The sequence below is a fragment of the Scardinius erythrophthalmus genome (assembly GCF_964197995.2).
Source record: "Scardinius erythrophthalmus genome assembly, chromosome: 23".
Lineage (NCBI taxonomy): Eukaryota > Metazoa > Chordata > Actinopteri > Cypriniformes > Leuciscidae > Scardinius > Scardinius erythrophthalmus.
The window spans coordinates 10,837,507-10,860,125 of NC_138243.1; the positions used below are offsets into that span (position 1 = coordinate 10,837,507).

Here is a 22,619-nt window from a genome sequence, read left to right on the forward strand (position 1 = left end):
CTACCACATGTGCTCTGGGATTCCCGGGCAAACTTGACCAAACAGCATGTGCACATACTAATTATTTTTTTGTCAATACTGTTACTTTAGAAGTATGCAAAACAGGATTTTTTTTTGTTTTGTTTGCTTGCAGTAATTGCTACAACCGCTAGGTTATTGAAAGAGTTTTTGTTTGTGTGTGTGCGTGTGTGTGTGTGTGCGTGTGCGTGTGTGTGTTTCTCTGATTGATTATCAGCAAGTTCTAGTGTTTTTTAGGTGTCAGAATAGCCAGAAAAGGAAGATAACACTACAGGTCACGTGGTTTGAGTTATAATTCATTTCTGTAGCACAAACTGTGAGGGATGTGTTTCATGCTAAAGTTTAAAGATTCAAGAAATTGCACAGTTTTCTTTAATGTGTTGATATATGTTCTGAAATAAGAAGGTGGGACCGGACTACAGAGCACATGTCATGCAGAAGAAAAAATAGATATTGTATTGTGGCCATTCGCTCATTTTAGTTAAATCGTGACCTACATACTTGTTTTCTCCCTCACTCTAGTCAAATTGTACTTACATTACACTAATTCATCTAATTTTAGTTAAATTATTGGCTAGTGTTTACTACGGTCAAGTTGGCCGAGTGGATCTCTGAGCTGGTGTGAGTGAGTGGAGACAGAGCTAATATGCATATTCATGGATCTTCGTATACTAAATGAAGCAAAGGTGTAGTGCAAAGGCAAAAATGCAAAGGCATTTTTTTCACAGAAAATGTAATTTTGGTGATCAAAGAAGAGTTTTAAGGGATACAATTATTGACTGCAGTTGGACTTTAAATCATGACCACGTACTAATTTGCTCTCTCATTCTAGTCAAATTGTACCCATGTTGTACAAATTTGTTCCCTTGTTTTAGTTAAATCATGGACACGTTTTATTTTTTCGTTCCCTCATTTTAGTTAAATCATGGCCACATACTATTTCGCTCCCTCATTCTAGTCAAGTCGTGGCCATCTTGTATGAAGTAGTTCCCTAATGTTAGATAAATCGTAGCCATGTTTAAAAAAAAATATATATTCCTCCCCAAGTGGCAGGTTATATTAGGGGCAGGGACAATCTCATTCTCGAGAGCATTTGATTGGACAAAAAATGGACACGCCCATGAGTGCAGGATGACTCATCATTTTTTTTAATTGGTCCATTTTACCTGAAGAGAATTTTATTTTTACCTGTAAGTTTTATATGCATATATCTGCTAATAGTTAATTTGTCGATGTTTAGCAGTACACTACCATATAGATGTCCTCATAGCTCATAAACATGGACTATAAGCCTCATAAATTCAATTTAGGGCCATCTGTTGGGCTAGTTTTTGCGGCGTTTCACACACCGGCAGCAATTCGCCTGATTCAGAATGTTGAATCGCGGCCTGGACCATGGGTGAGAGAGATCGCTCGGATTGGCTGTTTAGTTTTAGCGAACAAGTCACTAAAAAAGCACAAATGATAAAAGTGAGCAAAAGAAAAACCAAAAACGGACAGCTGTTCTAATTTTACATTATCTTTCCGGATCATTCCAATTCGCAAATATTTTCAAAACAGCATGAGCGCCCTGGAATGAAGAAAGTAATAATCATGATTGATATTCAAATTGAAAAGCAAGCACGGCTTTGTTTACATTTTGTACCTCAGCAGGCCTTGAAGTTTCTCTTTTTGAATGACGAATATAGACACTTGATACCTGCTGATATAGACAGTTATATTCAGAACACACATGTAGTTGGCAGTCAGCTGTAGTCTTTGCGGTGTGTTCAAGTGCAGCTTTTTGTCCTTGACACAGTCGCCGAGAGGCGCTGGTTCTTTGACGTTGACTTGGTGTGTCACAGCCTTTAGATTTCACTGTGGACTTAATATACTTATGGTTCCAATTAAATTCAATTACTTTGCAAACACCACTAATTATTTCTATGAAAACTGTATATAAACATGCATTTTCTGCTTTATTTCTAGATAAATTCAACGCCTATGTGACGCTGAAAGTGCAAAATGTGAAGAGTACCACCATCACTGTGCGGGGAGACCAGCCATGCTGGGAGCAGGACTTCATGTTGTAAGTTTATCACAAACTGCCGCTGTAACGCCACTTACCAGACAGCAGTCTGTTATTGCTAATGTACTGATAAATTACTATGTACTAGGGAAATGTCCTATGTAGAGGGTCTGGATTTCTTTCCACTAGTCATTCATCTGTCGCAGCAGTGAGTGATATCTAACCTGGCACCCACACACACACTCTGCTTTTAAAGCTTTTGTTGGCAAACTAATGAGCTTCTCTCAGCCACCAAGAAAACAACCCCGATAATCAGGCTGTCAGTGTGTCACGTTCCACATCTAGACCTGGTTGGTTCCTTTAAAGGTGAAATGTGTAATTTTCTGTTTTAAAATACTTTTTCATGATTCACATGTTAGAACCTCTCAGTGATTACCTTACCTATTCGTTCTGTAACAGTGACAGAAATGGGGCGTATAACATACAGATACAAATGTAGGATGACTAGATATCAGATATGTTGCAGATTTAGAACCACATTGGAAATCGACCTAAATTGCATGCAAAAAAAAAAAAAAAAACTAATCTCTTATGTATTTTCGTTGTTTACATGGATGCAACAAATCTGACCTCTACCAAGTATCAGTGAAAATTGTGTGACAGTGTACAGTGGCATTGGTTTTAGATGGTTTCGATATTTAATATAAATGTATTTCATTAAAAAAGTAGCATAGAAACAAAACAAAGTTAAAAGAATGTAGTTTAGATGGCAACAATATTGATCCTGGCTTTATGGCTCTTACGCAGAGAACTTTTTTCTCTGTGCTAAGGACAGGTGGCTTGCGCCAGGAAATGAAAGTGTTCCTTGTCGCTCATTTGTTTCTGTCTCAGAGATTTCTATCTGTTTATTTAGATTCCCGCCCTGGATGTATGTCTTTGTTTGCATTGTCACCGGGATGTGGTTGTCTAAAGTTTCTCGGCTTATGTGACTGTGGTTTCACACTTGTAGTGCTTTTCTTCAAGATTGAATTTGCTTGGACTATTTAAACATTATTATTTTTGTCCTTGTAACATTACACCTATGTATCAGTATATTTCTCACTCTAAATCAGTGGAACTCAATCTAGTTGACACATTTCTTTTGTTCACTTCTTAAAAATATTTTCTTCCTCGGTTATAACTATGAATTAATCACTCATCCCATAGATGATGTCATTCAATTAACTACAAGCAATATAAAACTACTAACTATAGATCATTGAAAATAAATAAACAGTTTATTAATTTATTTTCAGTGACCTATAATAAATAGTTTTATATATACAGTAAGTTGTTTTAGAAATAAACAAACAAATAAATAAATAAGAGGTTGACCGATAGTGGATTTTACCGATAATGATAACTAGGTTGGCCCATGTTGGCCGATAACCGATTAATCCGTTAATGTTTTTTAAAATTGAGACTGAATTAAAAAAAGCATAACATAAAATAGTATGGTAGCAGCAACTTATTTGATTGGTCTGTTGTGCAATGTAGTTATTTACCAGGAATTTGTCAATTAAACTTTTTTATTTATTTATTTATAATAAAGTAGAAAACACACTGATTGAAGTTTCTACAGAAGTATTTGATTTAGTAGATCAGTTCCATCATCTCCATGGAGAACCATGCAACAGGCTTGTCCACAGGGACAATAATGTACCCTTGCGTCCCCATTGATGACTTCATGCTTTCTTCTTGTCTTAATGGAATTTCAGAAAGCCAGATGTCCTGGTAATTGAACAGAGCACTTAAATCTAGCCAAGCTTTGTGTGTCTTTGCTCTCGGAGGAGCGTTTAAAAGCAGCATCCAGGTTAATGAAATAATGTTTGAGCCCTCTGGGACAAACACAGGCCGATGGACGATGAGCAGAGACTGATTATTATATTGATTTCTGATTATATAGTATGTGCTACATTCTTGCCTGATGTCATGCATTATTTAAGTTTTACTGAGAAAGAGTCATTTATCCGTGAATCAATTTGATGATCAAGAAACATTTCTTATCAATGCTGAAAACTGTTGTGCTGCTTAATATTTTTGTGGAAACTATATATATTTTTTCATAACTGTTTGATGAATAGAAAGTTTAAAAGGACAATTTATTTTAAATAGAATCTTTTGTAACATTATAAACACCTTTCCTGTTACCTTTGATCAGTTTAAAGGAGACATATCATGCTTTTAAATTGTTCCTTTTTACATATAAATCATACATTTGTAGTCTATATAAAGCGGAACTGCAATGCTTGGGTCTGAATTCCTCATTATTATAGCTCCACAGGCCCCTTTTCTACCCCTTTTCTGATGTGCGTCTGAGAGCAACTCGTTTTGGTGCGGTCTCTTTAAATACAATTGAGACACTTCATACCCCGCCCCCTCTCCAGGTTGCAGAGGTCACACTCGGTTCAACTCCACCCCGTTCGGCCATTTTTGTAGTCTGATAGCAGAGATACGATTATCTAGCGGCACAGAAACGTTTTATTCACATGTTATTAACAAAATGTCAACAACAGAAGACTTGTCTAGCCAGCCTTACATGTTCGAGCCAGAGTCGGAGCCGGAGCGAGATGAAAATGTAGACGACGAACCTGCAGAACAACGTCTTCATATGGCTGTATCGCAATGGTGTGTTACTGTATTTACACACGAAACTCTGGTCTTCCGACCTTTTACCACCGTGTCGATTTATTTTGATTAATATGTGCGAGGGAGAGAGAGCAAGACAGCGTCTAGTTTGGAGACGGTGATGTCTTGTTTACACGTTCGTCTGGCTCTGAAGAGAGAGAGAGTGAGCGCGCGCGCGACCGGGTCTCTCTCTCTGCTCGTTCTTTCAGTTAAACATGCGTCCTGACACAAGCGCGGCAGTTCATCTACATTAGACGGTGTAATGAAGCGTGTGGGTTACTACATCCAACAACCGAACATTTTAACTTACCCTCTCGTAACTTCTGCATCCTTTAGCTTGGACTACAACATTGCAGCGAGAAATAATAATGGCGGATTGCTCGAAGTGTTGGGTTGGAAGTCAATGTCCTTATTTGGCAGTTCCGCTGCAAATACTGTGATAGTTCACAAAACGTCATAGATAACAGAAAAATCGGAACAGGTTGAAAAATAAGGCCAAAACAGAATATAAAGATATCAACGAAGCACCTGAAGAGAATAATTTCATACTTTCTGTACTTCTAAACACTCCAAATATACAACAAAATGCATTCAAGGGCTAAAAAAATGCATTTGGCATGATATGTCCCCTTTAAAGAATGTTTTAAAAAAAAGATTAATTCTTTGTCTTGTTAACTATAATCTTTTGTGGATGCATTTACAATAACTTATAGTACATTTTCTTGATATCTTGTGCTACCTAAACAAGCATTTTCTTTACAAGTTAGAACTATGCTAAGCTAGTAGGCTGAAGTGTTAGAATACTAACTGAATGTTAACTGAAATATTTTTAGCTTCTGTAATATGATGTAATATTTAAATGCACAATATGTAATATTTTTGATAGATTAAAATATCCAAAAACCACTAGAACAATGTTATATATTTTGTTGACTTGTGTACTTACCCCAAATGTTTCCAACAATATTTAAAACCAGAGAAATCATCAATTTTAACCAGTGATGTCAATGACGTCAAATCCGCTTTACCCTCGAATCGATTTCCGGTTCCTCAAAAAGCCGTAGGATCTAAAATATCGTTTAACGCACATGATGAGGAATGCTACACTTGAGATTTGAATCCATCCACAGGTTTTATGCCGGATGCCCTTCCTGACACTCGCACTCACGCACACTCCTGACAATTCGATAGTTTTTACACAAGCTGAAACTAAACATGTTGAGTTGTATTAACATATATCCCTATCCTTTTACACAAGCTGAAACTAAACATGTTATGTTGTATTTACATGGTTTAGGATATTAGGTTTACTATTGGGTACCCAGCATGCATTGCAAGTGTCACCATTGTTGAGATTCATATACAATTCCGTTGGATTTTCTGCTAGAAAATAACAGCAAAAGTCAAGTGCTACTGATTTTAGTGACTTATAATCTCTATTGATAACAGCATTAATAGGCAGTTACAATCAATTTATCAGTTTACTCTTGGCTTTTTGCTATAACTATTGTGGCTTTCAAAGTCACAGTTAAAGCAGCCAGAGAACATATAATGTTTGAATGTCAAAGGCAAGAGCCCAACTAAAGCCAACACCTTTCACCATCATGGTGACGACAAATGAAACGATAAATAATCAACATTTAAACCTCTGTTGATTCTCAACAAGATCTTTTGTAGACGTCTGACAGAAATAAAGTCAGTCTGTTTAGTAATAAGTTAAGCTGGTAATGTTCGACTCTTCGGTTCAAAATTGAAATGGCGCACTCTGCGCACTGTCACCTGTTTAAATAGGCCACGCCCCTCCCTTACAAAAGCGTAACATAGCGAGTTATCTCAGCTTAACATGATTAGTGCAATGAATCTTTCAGCTAAATAGTACAAACAACTAATGTTGTTTATTAATGATAGCAGGTTTTTACTAAACATAAAAGAATAAGTAATGATTACTCGTAAGTTTAATTAGAAACAAAATCTGGGTTTACAGTGTAGCTGAGCAATATTCAAAACCAATGATGTGTTGCATACATTTCCTCCCAACCAATTCATGCCCATTCATTGAGGCTAAGCTTAAGAAACCTGCACACTTTTGTCTGTTTGCTCACTCTGAGCCTGTTTGACTAGCTTAAATAATTATGATGATATAACCGCATCACCGATGGGACTACAGCTGTTTATATAGCTCCTCGCTTGTTTGTATAATCAAAGGGCAAAGTTATTCTATCATTCAGACGTGTCACGAGTTCAGCTGTTCTGTGTGAACCTCCGTATGACCCTTCGGGTTAGTTTTTAGACGTGACGTCTCTCTGGGACTGCATTTTTAGCGTGCCTGCTGTGTGTGGCGTCAGCAAGCTCTAGCGGTCTCTATAGCAACCTATCAATTAGTAATTACTCAGCCCATCATCGCTTAGCATGTTCTGGAAAATGAACAAGTGCCAAAAAAAGAGAAATTGCAGATAAGCAAACAAAGGTGTTCTCTGGGGGTCTAGAGCCATTTCATCCTCACCTCGCTTAGGAGACAATTGAAAGCCTAAATGAATAATGAATGGATTTCCAGATGTTCCTCTTTAGTTGCGGCGCGCATGTGTGCTTTGCTCTTCTCTATTTATAACAAGCAGAGCGGCAGATAAAAGCCGTGTTTGTGTAATTCAGTGGTAGAAAGCCTTGCAGCCTGTTGGCAGATGGTTCCTACGCAGTTTGGAAAAGTATGGAAAAGTATGGAATTTGATTTGAGTAATTTCCAGGTCTGGAAAAGTATGGAAAAAATAAAGCAGAGTATGGAAAAATATTTGCGTTTCCAGACGATTGCCCCCATTTAGTTTTCTGTAATAGAAAAGCTGTTTAGTGATTCTGGAAGTGATTGTCAAACATGACTGAATGAAATAAAGATGCACTTTTTCATTATTTCATTATAACTGCAGTGCAGGTTATAAGTGTTTTGTTTTTTTTCCCCACGATATTGTTAGCACCATATTACAGAGCCTCTAAAATGACCTTTGCAAAAGTAAAAAATATACACACTTTCATGTGCGGACGAGAAACCATTAAACTCAGCCTATAGGACAATGAGCCACCTATTGCTCCATCAGCCCATTTCGCGGTGTGTTTTCTTGGAAACACAGAATATGCGTTAAAGCTGACCTAAGGCCTTGAAATATGATGTACTGCCCTAACAAAAGCCACATTTTTAACACTTTTTTTTTTACAGTACCAGTCTTTCTTATAGACCCTTGAACTTGGCAAATAGGCCAGTTACACACAGCCGTATTGTGCCATCAGCCCATTTCGTGTCATGCCACAAAGGATGCATTAAATTATTATTTTTCTCGCAATTGCGATTTACATCTCTCAATTCTGACTTTTTTTCTCCGAATTGTGTGATTATAAAGTCGCAATTTTTACTTTTTTCTCAATATTGCGTGATATATAATGTCGCAATTACCTGTTTTCATTTTTATTCTGTCAGTTTCTTCATAGTTAAATGGCAGTATAGTCATAGTTATAGTGTATATAGCCTTAAACTAGAAATAAAACAAAAGTTTCTCATGTGCTTGCAAAGTCTGTATATTTTTTAGTTTAGGTGCTCTTTAGGCTATGTTGTCACTTTGAGAAAATCATTGAAAAACCCCCTGTAAAAAATATTTACAGATGACTGTACTATATACCGAATATAAAATATAAAAATAATGCTGTATGAACCATTTATGTTAAATATGGTCTGGAAATCTACAGAGCGGTTTGGAAATTTTAGTCTGGAAAAGTGTGGAATTTTGAAATGAAAAATGTGTAGGAACTCTGTGTGAAGCCGCTGTTATTGGAGCACGATTCTACCGGTGCAAGCATTATTTAAATTTTTACACTGTATGTGATTATGCAGACTTCAGCATTTGTATAGTAATTTGAACAAATTCATGAGCCCTGAGCAAAAAAACACAAACATGATATATATATATATATAAACTATGCGTTAAATATCAATTAACGTGATTGCATATTTGCAGTAAGTGTTTCTGGAAACTTTTCAAACACACTCTTCATAGTTACATTTATTTTTTTATTTTTTTGTGAATTTGTTCAGAAGAGGTGTGATATTTATTTTCTAAGTGATGAGACTTTCACCTGCTGTGTGATAAAGTGGGTATGGAAAAGTGGGTATTTCATATTGAAATCCCCATTGAAGCCATAAGGACTGCTTAGTAACTTAAAGCAACTTTAATGCCCATTACAATTTGGCCCAGATGAAGGATGACCAATCGTGGTGATTTCTGTGGTCGTGGCTCCTGAACAGTGGTCCTAGTGAGAGAGGTTCAAAGACAGCTGTTTTCATGGTCTTGCCACCAAAAATAGCCTGTAATCATCTCACAGTGTGTTTGCTGCTGCGACCTACGTCTACTGACTAGCCAATTAAAAATGCGTCATGAAATGGCGTACTGATCAACGCGACGCGCTAAAACTTAAAATTACTTACGTCAAGCTCCATTCACAAATTTGGCATGCCAAGTTGGCCTCTTTTCCCAAGCCATGAATGCGTCTATAGTCTCCTCTTTCGCTTCCTCCTCTTTTTTTCAGCACACATAAAAACCACAATTGCCAAAGTGCGATTCACCTTGCTCTATTTGTTGACCTCTAGCACATGCTGATGACGCTTTATTCTTCTATACTAACTTGCGTCGTAGCCTACGATTCAATAGGTGACATCATCGTACAGTCTACATACCAAAGTCGTACCAAAGTTTATTAGATCCATGTCCTAATGATCTTATAGGATTGCTGAAATCACACAGTCTCTAGCTGGTATTAGGCTTGTGGAAGCAACATTTGTGCAGTTTTTTTTTTTTACTGCATGCATCTCTTAATCTTTTTGTTTGGAAAATCTTACACGACACCTGGCATCTTTAAAGACGATGAAGACGAAGCTAATTAGATCTGCTTCGGCTGCTTTTGTCCTTTTCCACTTGTTGGTGTTGTGAAGTGCCCCACAGACTGTAAAAATATGGAGATCAGGCACTCGATACACTGGAGTGCTGGTGCAAGTTTATAGCAGGTCATTTATTAACACATTGCTCTGTTTGTCTTCACATATATACTTCTGTTAAAAAGTTTAATGTTTTTGAAAGAAGACTCTTATCCAAGCCTGTGTTTATTTGATGGAATACAGTAGAAAATTAATACTGTGAAATATTTCAATTTTAAATACCTGTTTTTTATTTTTATATATTTTAAATGTAATTTATTCCTGTGATCAAAGCTGTATTTTCAGCATCATTACTCCAGTCTTCAGTGTCACATGATCCTTCAGAAATCAATCTAATATGATGATTTGCTGCTTAAAACTGATTTTGTGGGAACCTTGATACAAATATTTCAGGGCTCTGATGAATAGAAAGTTCAAAACAGCATTTATTTGAAATAGAGATATTTTGTAACATTATAAATGTTTTTACTATCACTTTTTGTTAATTTACATTTATGCATTTGTAATTGAATGCATCCTTGCTGAATAAATGTATTAATTTCTATAAAACAAAATAATACAAAAATCTTACGGACCCCATAAGGTGCTGAAAATTAGGAAAAGTTAAACGTAAACAAAAACTAACAACTCATTTTTCACCATTGAAGTATGTTTCTGTTCTGTTTGTGGCCTTCAGTGAGATCAGCCGACTGGACCTGGGCCTCATCGTGGAGGTGTGGAACAAAGGTCTCATCTGGGACACCATGTTAGGAACAGCCTGGATCCCGCTCAAAAGCATCTGCCATTCAGAGGAGGTGAGGAAGGCCTTCACATCTCACAACATCTTCCATCATTCCATGTTAAAATACATTTCTTATGGGATGTTTTTAGTTGTAATTTCAGTGAACTTGCTCTTCAATTCAGGCGGTCCTGCAGATTCCACTCTTATGCTGTTTAATGTAATGAATAACCTTTCCTCTGAACAGGAGGGCCCTGGCGAGTGGATATTTCTGGACTCTGAAGTTCTGATGAAGGCAGATGAGATATACGGGACTAAAAACCCAACGCCACATCGAGTCCTGCTGGACACTCGCTTTGAACTGCCCTTCGGTGAGATTCACTCTTTAAAATTATTTTCTATTGTAAAAAAAAAAAAAAAAAAAGTTTATCATGAAACACCCTCACAGCTGCGTTTATTCTTGTTTGCAATTTACTGACAAGGTAATATAACACAATATATAGCATTATAAATGTGTATTACATTTTTTTGGGTAACACTTTAGTTTATGGTTGAATTCTCACTATTAACTAGTTGCATATTAGCATGCATATTACTAGGATATTGATAATTCCTTATTCTGCATGACCATACATTTCACAGTTTCCATAAAAATGTTACGTTTATTACATTGATATTGTATTTTGAGCATCAAATTATAACATTAGAATGATTTCTGAAGAATCATGTGACACTGAAAACTGGAGTAATGAAGCTGAAAATTCAGCTTTCCCATTTCAGGAATAAATGATGTTTTAAAGAAAAACATTTTAAATTGTAATATATGTACTTTCATGTCTTTCCAAACCTTCCTTTCTTCCGAGGTGCACAAAATGAGAAATGTTCAACTTCGTTATATGCAGAAGAGCAGTGTGAACATTGTGTTCCACATTAAGAATGGCTTGCTGATCTGTTGTTTGGAAACACTGCTTAAGATCAATCCCGTCTGCCTCTCTGATGCTTTTGCTTTCTATTGATTTGTTGAATGTCATCAGGGTTGAGTGAATCTCCTTCAGGCAGCTTCTTTCTTTTTAATAAATCAGTTATCAAACTGTCTCTCCAAAACAGCTGCTTTATCCAGTATACACTGTTGTAATGTGGGTAACACTTTTGTAAATTAAAAATAAAATGAAATGAAATGATAAAAAGTAAAAGCAAACAAACATAAAACAGCTTTTTAGGCTCGAATGGCACAGTTTCCTGAGAATCCATGCAGCGGAGAGATAAAAGAAGGCTTGAGGAGGCTGGTTGAATTGTCACTTTGATTTGCTCCTCTTTGTGTAAGACTTGACAAAAAATATTTACATGTTTGCCAGCTGTGTCTTCATTGTGAGTGGAGCTATGGGCTGTAAATAAAGTGTGTAGCGGTGCAGGTTGTTGGGATGCGAAAGGTCGAACCTTCGTAAGTGCCGCGTTTGGCCTGGTTACCTGCCATTGATCCCATTCATAAGCCTGACTGTTTTATCCGAGCACTTTGAAGCTACTCTCCTCGTGTTCAGTATCCCATGTGCCTTCAAAGGACGCGGAGCGCAGTATCTGAGGCTTTGTTCACATTGCACCCAATTCTAATTTGTTTTTAAATCAGGACTGACAGTCCGCGTCGTCGTTTTGCAATGAATTCGGATCTGATAATTCACCAATCAATAAACATAGATCACACGGTGGGGGGGAGTGGGGAATGAAACAGTTTTCACTCTGTAATTATTTGTGAAATTTACTAGCAATTTCTAAGAAACATCAGCACAGTTAAACTAACGCATTGAAGTGTGAAAGACTGAAATTACATTTTTAGTGACACTTAAGTTTGGGGACCATTTCTTACTATTAATTAATTGCTTATTATTAGCATGCATATTGGCTGTTTATTAGTACTTACAAAGCACATATTAAGGGTTAGTTCACCCAAAAATGAAAATTATGTCATTTAATGACTCGTTTAATGTCGTTCCAAGCCCGTAAGACCTCCGTTCATCTTCGGAACACAGTTTAAGATATTTTAGATTTAGTCCGAGAGCTTTCTGTCCCTCCATTGAAAATGTATGTAATTTTTTTAAGCATCGAAAATACATTTTGGTCCAAAAATAACAAAAACTACGTCACCAGATAACACGTCAGCAGCGTCTTACGTCAGCAGCGTCACTGCGGAGTCGTGAACGCGGATTGACAACAGACCCGGAAGAGAATACAATGAATAAAGTCATAGTTTTTGTTATTTTTGGACCAAAATGTATTTTCGATGCTTCAAAAAATTCTAATCACGGCTTCGCGGGGCTGATTGCTTTTATAAAACAGTTACTCTATAAAAATATTCATTTTAATATTTATTTTATTCATAAAGTAAACACCAGCAACAAAATATATAAAGTTATAACACGTTTATTCCTCCGCCAAGCAATGTAGTTCCAAAGAGGTTGCCAAGCAACTAGTGATGGGCATTCCGGCTCTTTTTCGTGAGCCGGCTCGTTTGTCTCACAAGCGGCTCTTTAAAAATATATATGTTTTAACTCGCTGAAAGTCCACCGCACAACTGTGCAATGTGAATATTCACATTTTTAATTGTCCATAACAACCCAAAAACTTGTCTGCTTGCCTTGCACATCTAATCAATGGGCAAAGTTATGACTGACTATTTTTCTTACTTTATTTTATTTATTTATTTTATGTGGATGTTATTGAGCTTGTAGAAGTTTAGCTCTTGTGTTCTTCTGAACATCTTGTGCTGCAATTGCCCGATGCCATTTCTGAGTCATATCAGACCATAATCTGTCTCTCTTTTAAATGCCTATTCCACGAATGGTAGGCTACGATTGGCTGTTTTAAAATATAACCAATATCGAAACAAAATAACAAAATAACCCAGGCAGTCTCATCTACGAGACGTTTAGGCCTCCTCCAATACTGACAGCTGGGCTCATAGTTTGCAGGTTTGCTTAGTGGTAAACTTTTTTTCATTTGACTGTTTCAACCGCCACCCGCCCGAATTTAATTAAAAATATTTTTTTTCGTCACGTCATCCGCCCGATCCGCGGTTTATCCGCATCTCTAGTGTGTGTGTGTGTGTGTGTGTGTGTGTGAGAGAGAGAGAGAGAGTTGGCTCGGCCCTCCCTCATGCAGTTTAATTGGTTGACATCGCGTGTATGATTGACAGGAACAGAATGTGAGGCTCAGTCAAAACAAATGTGTGTGCGCCTTTAGGCCTATATAATTATTTTTTGGTTGGTCTTTGAATTAGTCAATTATTTTAAATACTATTAAAATCATTCATTATTTCATTATTAGCCTACATAATGATTTAATTTCTGTAGGCTATATTTGTAAAAATAGAGTCGGCTCTTCAGATATGCGAGCCAGCTCCCGACGTTCACCCATAAAAAAAATTTTGAGGCACATTTTTAACAGTGCTGCTCCGATAGCAATGACGGTAAAACATGAAAGACTCTTATTGCTCAGACTTTAAGATTTTAATCTGGTTTCAAACGACATACAGTATGAATGTGCTTAGACCGGGTTTGAAAACATGTTTAAACCACAAACACAGAAACAGATTTTAGTATTATTTTTAATTTCTTTTGCTACTTGTATGGCTGCACAAACTATGTCTACGCATACTGGATTTTTATTAATGCCTTGGTGTAATACATATGGTTTGTTTGCAAAGTAACCGGTATTGTCGGTTTTCCCTGCCCCTCTATGTATTGCGACAAACAGAGCTTTAGTCAGACAGCACAACATCCCTTTGTCCCTGTACTTGCTTTTAAAGTGAAGTGTCATGTAATACGCCTGGCGGACTATTTTTGAGGTCCTTCGGCCAACTAGCTCATTATACATTTAAAAGTGCTGAATACTTAATCGTAACGTCTTGGCACATTTTAATGGTTTGCATGAAGTTTTATGTCTTAGACTGCAAAATTCACATCTCACTACCATTTTTGCAGAAATCCCAGAGGATGAGGCTCGATACTGGACCGGCAAACTGGAACGCATCAATGCTATGGGCATTCACGATGAGGTAAGACCTGTGCATGTGCCGCAAAATAACAGCATGATTTCAGTATTTCACTACAATGAGGGTTAGTTCGCAAACAACAGTCCACACTGACTGTTGTTGCAAATAGTATAATGAGAAGAGATTGATGAGGTGGCATGACAATTTTATGAGTGCATTTACATTGTGTACATTGCATTTGAAAGTGTAGACAATGTTTACTAGAATTCATAATATTATTTTATTACTTAATTCAAGATCATAGATGATAGATGATTTTTTATGTATAAAAATGAAAATATTTATAGTTAATATTAAAAATGACAACATTTTTATTAAAATAATATAGTTATTAAAATATGTAATGTATCACTTTACTGTATATCTCACTTTGACTTTCTGCTTTAAACACACATCATCCCTGACAGGCGACAGCTAAAAGTGTTTTAGCCATAGAGGTTTAACTATTTAGTAATATATTAATTTTAAGTGGTTACACTTTATTTAAATATGTCTTTGTGCACTGTTATTATACGTTAAGTTCTGAGTATTATTAAGTGCATGTACTTACTATAGGGTTAGGGGGATTAGGGGTTGGTTTGGTTTAGGGTTAGTTGCATGTAATTATGCATAATTTATTACTGTAGTAACAACATGTAACAAAGACACTCTAGAAAGTGTTAGTGTTAGAAAGTGTTTTAAAATATAATGTTATCTCTGGAGGTGTGCTGTAATTTGAGATTGGTTAATATTTACATCTCAACCACCATCACCCCCTTTGTAACACAATAAATTTGTCATTTATCTAGTTTTCCTTGTCAAGTCTGTTGTTACTTACTCTTGGCCCTTATACATTTATATATTAAATAATGCAGGTAGATTTGTTGTAGTCTCTAAGTTATAAATGTAGGTATAATTATTAATATAATTTTTTAATGTTTTTGTTTTTCTTCTGTTTCCATCTTGGTTATCTAATAATTAGCTTCACAGCATTGGTATGGGATCAGCATGTGTGTGTGCTTTGAGCAGTTTTTGCTGTGCATTAATGTGACCAGATTAATAAAACTCACATATGGGTAATTGTCTAGGACTTTTTGTTATAATCATCATCAAGATTTTTGCTAAATATTTATATGTGTATAGGAATTGTCTAAACCTCAACTAAATCATTTTAATTAGTCCTGTGGTGAGGCAATTTTTAATAGTACAAAAAGTACAAATATTACATGTAGACCCTCTAATACATACGAGGTCATAACTGCATGCATGATTTATTTTAAAACAATAAGCATCATACTTTTCAAATACTTGGAGTATAACATGTCACACCACAGGACATGTCAATTTAAATCTACAAGTATTTCACATATGCTTTTTTCCCCTTGTTCTGTAAACAACCTTGGGTTTTGGAAAGGCGCTAATAAAATAAAAATTATACATATATTTTATTGTACAGCAGCTTTATCAGTGTAATCATGAATCCAAATTCAATAATTGCGTCTTTTGCAAAAAGCATAATGAAGGTAGTCCTTAAATTAATCAGTCTTATGATATCTGATGATATTGTATCTGTACAGTTTGAAGTGAGTTTTGCAGTGAAAATGCATGCAATTTAAAAAATTTTGTTGTTGTTGTTTTTGGAATTTGCATGTAATTAGTTCTTAACCATACTTTATACTTTTTCATGTTTACTCTTATCCTCTTCTTTCTCTCTCCTCATGTTAGTTTCCCTTACAGGATGAAGTAGCGGGACGCCCTCTGCCCTGTGCTGCCTCTCAGTGCTGTGAGTGACATCATCTCACACTAGATGGAGCCATGGCATCATGCCTGATGCTTCACTGCACTCTCCACTCCTTTATCTTCACATACCTCTTCTTTTTGTCACCTTCGAGTAGTGTATATGTTAACATACAATCTGTTCACAGCGTATCTGTTCACATATGTTCGCTAAAGCATCCTGCATTTAAATTCAAACACAAGAGCATTCACATTAGACCCAAAATGTCAGTCTATGTAAATTATTTTATCTTTGCACATCTTCTCTCACTCTTGATTTTTAACCTCACCAGGCAACTATTTTGGATGGGTCGACAGCCAGAGTATGTAATTTTATACAGTAACCCTTTACTCTAGAACTTCCCTGGACCCTTAAAAGCCCTTCTGTACCTTCATATGAGCCCAAAGTGTTGAGATTTTCATGCACACTTGCATAGATGAAATCTCAATACAACCCCACAGATAGCAACACATTTTATAAATATTTTTGCAATGGCAAATGTAAATATTGGCAGCTAGCTCTTTAATGCTAAACTTGATCAAATATTCCAAAAGGTGTAAAAAAAATTGCTGAAAATATTTGATAATGAACCTGATAGTTTAATTATATGATAAAATTTAGGTTTACCGTATTTTACTGTGTAATGCTTCATGAAAAGCATCTTCCAAGTAAATGAGGGAGTTGATGAGTTTTTACATACTTTGTAAATTTTAGTCAAACTCTGTTTAGGAAACAGTAATTTACATAAATATTTGGGTGCTTTGTTTAGATTGGATGCATGAACTTTCCCCCAAAAATTTCCTTTCCAGTTTTTACCCTGTTGATTTGTTCTTTGTGTATGTTGTGAGCTCCCTGTTTAAGTTGTCCTGCATTTACTTCTGTCTACTTGTTAGTATTGTGTGGCAACTTTGTTTCAGAGAGACACATTTGATTTCACTTGGATGATCAGAGATTGTTTTACGGTTTTCTTTTATTTACATCAAAATATACTTATAAAAAATCCAAGATAGATTGGAATTTTCTGCATTGCTCATCCGTCCTGACCATTTCCAGCCTGACCTTTCTGCCTCACCCTATCTAGCTTTGGATGACCTGGACAGTGCGGTGGAGGACAGAGACAGTGACTACAGGAGTGAGACGAGCAGTAGCTTGCCTCCCCGCTACCACACCACAGCCCAGCCCAACTCTTCACTTCACCAGTATCCCATGGGGCCACGCTTTCAGCAGCACATGGACTCCTGTGCTGACTCTTTGCACAGCTTTGAATTTGACTATAGGGAGCACCATGCAAGCAGGTACATTCAGTTACTACTGAGTACTGCACTGTATGCATACACACTATACAACGTCTTGTTACTTTGTGTACAACTGCACCCATTTTACAACACTTTTAGCTCTGAACATATTGATTTTTGAAAAAGTAACATATATTAAGGAATATGAATATCTTTTTATGAGCGTCTTTTTTTCCTTGTTTCACTTTTTCTTTTCTTTTTTATTTTTGATTAATTGTTTTGTGTTCTGCCAAATATCCTGCTGTGTGCAGACCATCTTTGTTTGTTATGCCAAACTTTAAACTTGCAATCTGAGAATGGATTTCTAGTCTTTTAGACTTGGGATTTGTGTAAGAGAAAAAACTGAAATGTGGTATTCTGAGATTGTGGTTAATCAGAGTCTTTTGTGTGGCCCAGCACAGAGCTAATCCGGATAATTCTATTGCATCAGATCCCTTTAAAAAAATACAGACTAGAGATTGTATTTCTTTTGATCATTAAGTTGTGGTTGGGGGAGGGGGGTATCTATTTGTCAGTGAGGTGAAAGGCATTTCATGGTATAATAAGGAATGTAAATTTGTTTTCTTAACTTTACTTAAAGTGCCCATATTATGGATTTTTGAAAATGACCTTTCATTTAGTGTGTAACATAGCTCTAAAAGAATGAAAACATCCTGCAAAGACACATTAACTCACATTATTACTGTCTTACTGAAATACTTCTGCTGATCAGTTGTGGGCCACTATTACCTAAAACTGTGTCTATTAATGCAGATTCTCTGTTGTTCTCACAACATTGAGTACAGATTAAGCATGGAGCAAGATTTGTTTTACCAACGTTACATCAGTCATTCACGCTCGGCTAATGTATGCACTGTTATTGATACAGTTTCCACATGTTCACCGCAATAAATTAGAAAAATACTCTGTAAATAAGTACAAGTAAAATAATCGGTTTGTTTGATGGACATGCACTTGTTAATGCTGATGGTGAGGAATTACTGTTGCAACATCTCATAATGTACCTCAAACTGAGTAACATTAGTGTATCACTGAGAAACGTCCTGCTCGAGTCGTCCTTGCTATGGAGGTTCGGGTTGAATAACTAGTTCTTCCAGTGTTTCATCATCGGACTCGAGCTCAGATTGATATGGTACAATCGACGTCATTGTTTGTTACAGTGTTTAGTTTACGGTGTAGGAAGCCTCAGGACACGCAGAGCTGACGTTGTTATGGCAATGGGCAGTTTTGTTTTCGACACGTGCTGCACGCGGTAGACCAATCACAACAGACTGAGCTGTCTGGCCAATCAGAGCAGAGTAGCTCGCGGAAAGGAGGGATTTAGAGAGATTGATTCATCCGACGAGTTTGAGAAATGTATATTATGAGAAAATGAAACAGTTTTTTGACCTTTGATGCAAGTAATCTTATTGTGGGAGACTCCAAAACAACATTAAGAAACTTTAAAATGGCATAATAGGGGCACTTTAAACTCAAAACTTTTGCTTTGTCATTGCTTTAGTGTATCACTATGATCATGTTTTTGCTTTCAGCAGCTTTTGTCTCTAATGTTGAAGTACATTTTTCTCTTTCTTTTTTCCCCCTCCTTTTTATTCTCTTCCATCCTTTTAATCTCCGCTAGAGTTCCTAATCAGAGGGGTAGAGTTAGGATTGTCCCAGTAGATTCAGGCATGGGTGTGGAGGATTGGGAGGTAAAATACAAACCTCAGGGTAAAAGTACTCTGAATGAGTTCCTTGATAGAGAGAAACAGGCATGGATTGAGGAGCATGACAGACAAGATGATCTTGTTCATATTGAAAAGGCTTACCATGACCCCAAATTCAACCAGTTGTCTCCAATAAAAAATAAAAGTGCTTCATTAAATGCTGCTTACCCAGAAGGCTATGCCACTATTGACCGAAGGAGAAAGAAAAAAATCCGGGACCCAGGAGGACTGGAACATGTCGGAGCAGAGCATTTCCCTCCCGATCTTGCATTTCTCCGTCAAAAACGAAGCGAGCTTGTGTTACGTCAAGTGAAAGAAATGGAAGAGGCTGATGAAAACATGATGCCATGCCTGAAACCATACAAAAATGGCTTACTCTACAAAACTAGAATGTGGGCCAAAAACAAGCTTGAAAACACACTGGAGAATTATGTCGCATATCAAGAGGAAGAAGCAGCTAGACTGAGGGAAGATGTAGGCTTTGATTCTGAGGGCTCAGATGAGATGCAATATTCCATTGGCTCTGAGGAGGAGTTAGAGGAAATGACCTCTTTAGCTAAGGCCCTCAGGAGTGAGGAGAGGAAAAATTATAGCCACTATGGATATCTCTCAACATATGGTAGCCAAAGTGAGAGGCTTCAAGGTTACCGGGATAAGAAAAGTGGAAAGTGTAAAATTGGTGGATGGGCTCCAGAGGTCATGCTGTCTCCTGTAGAGGAACCTAGTGATGAATATGTTGATCCTATGGATGAGCTGCAGTGCCTGGTTGAAACTGTATCAGAATATCTAGCTGAAAAAGAAGAGGAGATCAGTAAATATGGATCCTTACCGAAGTCTAACAAATCAAGGCTGTCATCTCAGGGTAGTGCAAGAACGGAATCCGTTGGAGATGAGCAAGGTATTATCTCTAAGGAAGTAAAAGAAAAACCCATAGATGCCAAAGAACAAAATTCAAGTGGTGCTTCTGAACATGGAGTGGCAGAGATAAAGAATGCCATGAGCTCATTATTTAGCTCTTTAACAGATAAAGTTGTGTCAAGCTCAAAACAAGTGGGGTCTAAGTCTGTTGGACAATCAGAGGCACCAAATAATGTTCCTGCTTGTTCTGGTATATCAAAATTGTTGTCCTTCATGCCAAAGTCTGCAAGTCCCACACCAGTAGCTGTGGTATCACCTACTCAGGATCCTCTCTCTCATAGGAAGTTTTCAATGCCATCTCTTTCGTCTTTCCAACCATCTGATGCCAACTTTCAAGGGGTAGACCAGTCAACTCAAACAATCAGAAATGAGTACAACAAATACAGTGGTGTCACAGCTCACAAAGAGACACCATCTTCTGTGAATTCAGTGCTGGAAAATGGGAAAATTTTCACTGGAGAAAATGTTGTGACTGTAATGGATAAAAGTTATTTTCAAAAGGATTTTGATGCAAGGGAAAATAAGCCAGGAGAGCAGCTCAGTGTTTTGAATGACAATACAAAACACAGTAAAATGTCAGATGCATATCAAGTTGTTGACGGTGAAAACCTTAAAATTCTTACAACTACCTCTAATGCAATAAATAGTGAGAAGACGCACATTAAGCCTCTAACACAAAACTCAGCTGAGGAGTCAGGATTTTTTAGTCCTTTTAAGAAATCTTTCAGTTCATTAATCTCACCTGGATATCCAGTGCCTCCTCAGACTCAAACACAGACAGTTTTTCCTGTCTTCAGATCAGCGGAAGACATTAAAGTAGAAAAACTTTCAGATAAATCCTCCATTATAAGGCAACCTTTTGTCTCCTCTGACAATGTATCTGTCCCACAACCTCAAAAATCAGAAGGGGGGCTGTTTTCTGGATTTCTTAAATTTGCAACTGGTGAGGATTCTAGTACAACGAGAAGTATGTCACAAAACTCAGTTAAGACAGATCAAACTCTTCCTGCCACAAACATAATTACAGGTGCATTTGCATCTTCAGTTCCTGACAATACAAAATCAACATCACAGATCCATAAAGAACCCCCTGAGGCAAAGGCTATGGGGAACACAGAAACAGGTTGGTTTTCTAGTTTTTTTAAGGTGGCACCAACCGAAGATCTGCAACCTGTTACTACACCTACCCAAAGGCCTAATATTCAGAGCTCTCCACTTCCTCCCCAAAGGCCTAATATTCAGAGCTCTCCACTTCCTCCCCAAAGGCCTAATATTCAGAGCTCTCCACTTCCTCCAGGGTCAAATCAGAATGTACCTAGGATGCAACATCAGAATCCAGTTTCTGCTAAAGAACAAATATTTAGGCACCAACATCCTGGTCCAACTGAAGTCCCTCATGTTGCAGAGCAAAAAACATCTCAAAATGATCGTCAGGGTCTGTTTTCTAGTTTGTTTAAATCAGCTGCCTCTGATGATTCATCAGGTTCCCGAACATCTACTAATCAATCACAACAAGGAGGCTTACTCTCCGGATTCATGAAATTCGCATCAACGGGTGATATGACAGCAGTTACTCAACTCAATCAGTCACAACAAAGGAGCCAGTCTGCTCAAATGATAAATCAACAAAACCAACCTCACCCCCAACAAAGTGCATCTAATCCTCTTATCTCAGGGCAGTTAAATTTGTCCTCCACAGAAAATGAGTCGACTCATAGACCTCTCCAAAAACACAGTCCTCAAACTAACGAGCAACAGTCAAAATGTGCAAGTGCACCACCTCAACAGGGGAGTATTTTGTCTGGCCTTTTCAGATTTGCCTCCACTGACAGGGTATCAGACACTCAAACAAAGATGTCCCAGGAGCAACAAATATCATCAAGTGTGAGTTCTCATCAAGATCCTGTCCAGATTATTGCAACGGAACAGAGCTGCAACCTTGCTCAGCAGTCCAGAATTCAAAATCAGCAGTCAGACCAACATCAGAAAGGCAAATTAGATGCCCCTGGACAAAGGGTATCCCATCAAGGACCTTCTCAACAAGATGACCTTTCATCCGTCCCTTTCAAGTTTGCCACATCAGATGTTTCTGTTTCTCAGTCAACACAACAAATACAAGCATCTAACAATCAGTCCTCTCCTCTCCATCCAAAAACAAATGTGATGGGACAAAGCCACTCATCTCAAGATAATTCATTTAAACAAAAACCCCAGTCAGGTGGTCTCTTCTCTGCCTTTCTTAAAATATCCTCCACTGAGTCACAGGAACTGCATATGCCACCTGTTACAAAGGAAAACAATGAACATGCTTGTTTGCAGCAGTCAATTGAGACAAAACAGAGTTCTCCTGTGGCAAGGCAAGATACATCCTCTCAGTCAGGAATTTTGTCTGGTCTTTTCAGTAAGCTCACATCCTCACATCCTGAAGATGCATCACCGAACAGACAGAATTCATTTGAGCAGAAACAGGAGCAGCAACACATACCAACAGAGATTTCCACTCAGAAAGGTCAATC

The 22,619-nt window shown here is 37.3% G+C and overlaps 1 protein-coding gene across 1 annotated transcript in view; it reads left to right on the forward strand.

The window, feature by feature from the left end:
* The window catches only part of unc13bb (unc-13 homolog Bb (C. elegans)), a 93,908-nt gene that overhangs the window by 18,356 nt on the left and 52,933 nt on the right, over positions 1–22,619 (forward strand). The window contains exons 3-8 of the mRNA XM_081354875.1: positions 1,987–2,086; positions 10,342–10,459; positions 10,631–10,754; positions 14,358–14,431; positions 16,133–16,190; positions 17,266–17,479. Of these exons, the coding sequence (XP_081211001.1) occupies positions 1,987–2,086; positions 10,342–10,459; positions 10,631–10,754; positions 14,358–14,431; positions 16,133–16,190; positions 17,266–17,479 (688 nt within the window). The remainder of the gene's footprint in view (positions 1–1,986; positions 2,087–10,341; positions 10,460–10,630; positions 10,755–14,357; positions 14,432–16,132; positions 16,191–17,265; positions 17,480–22,619) is intronic.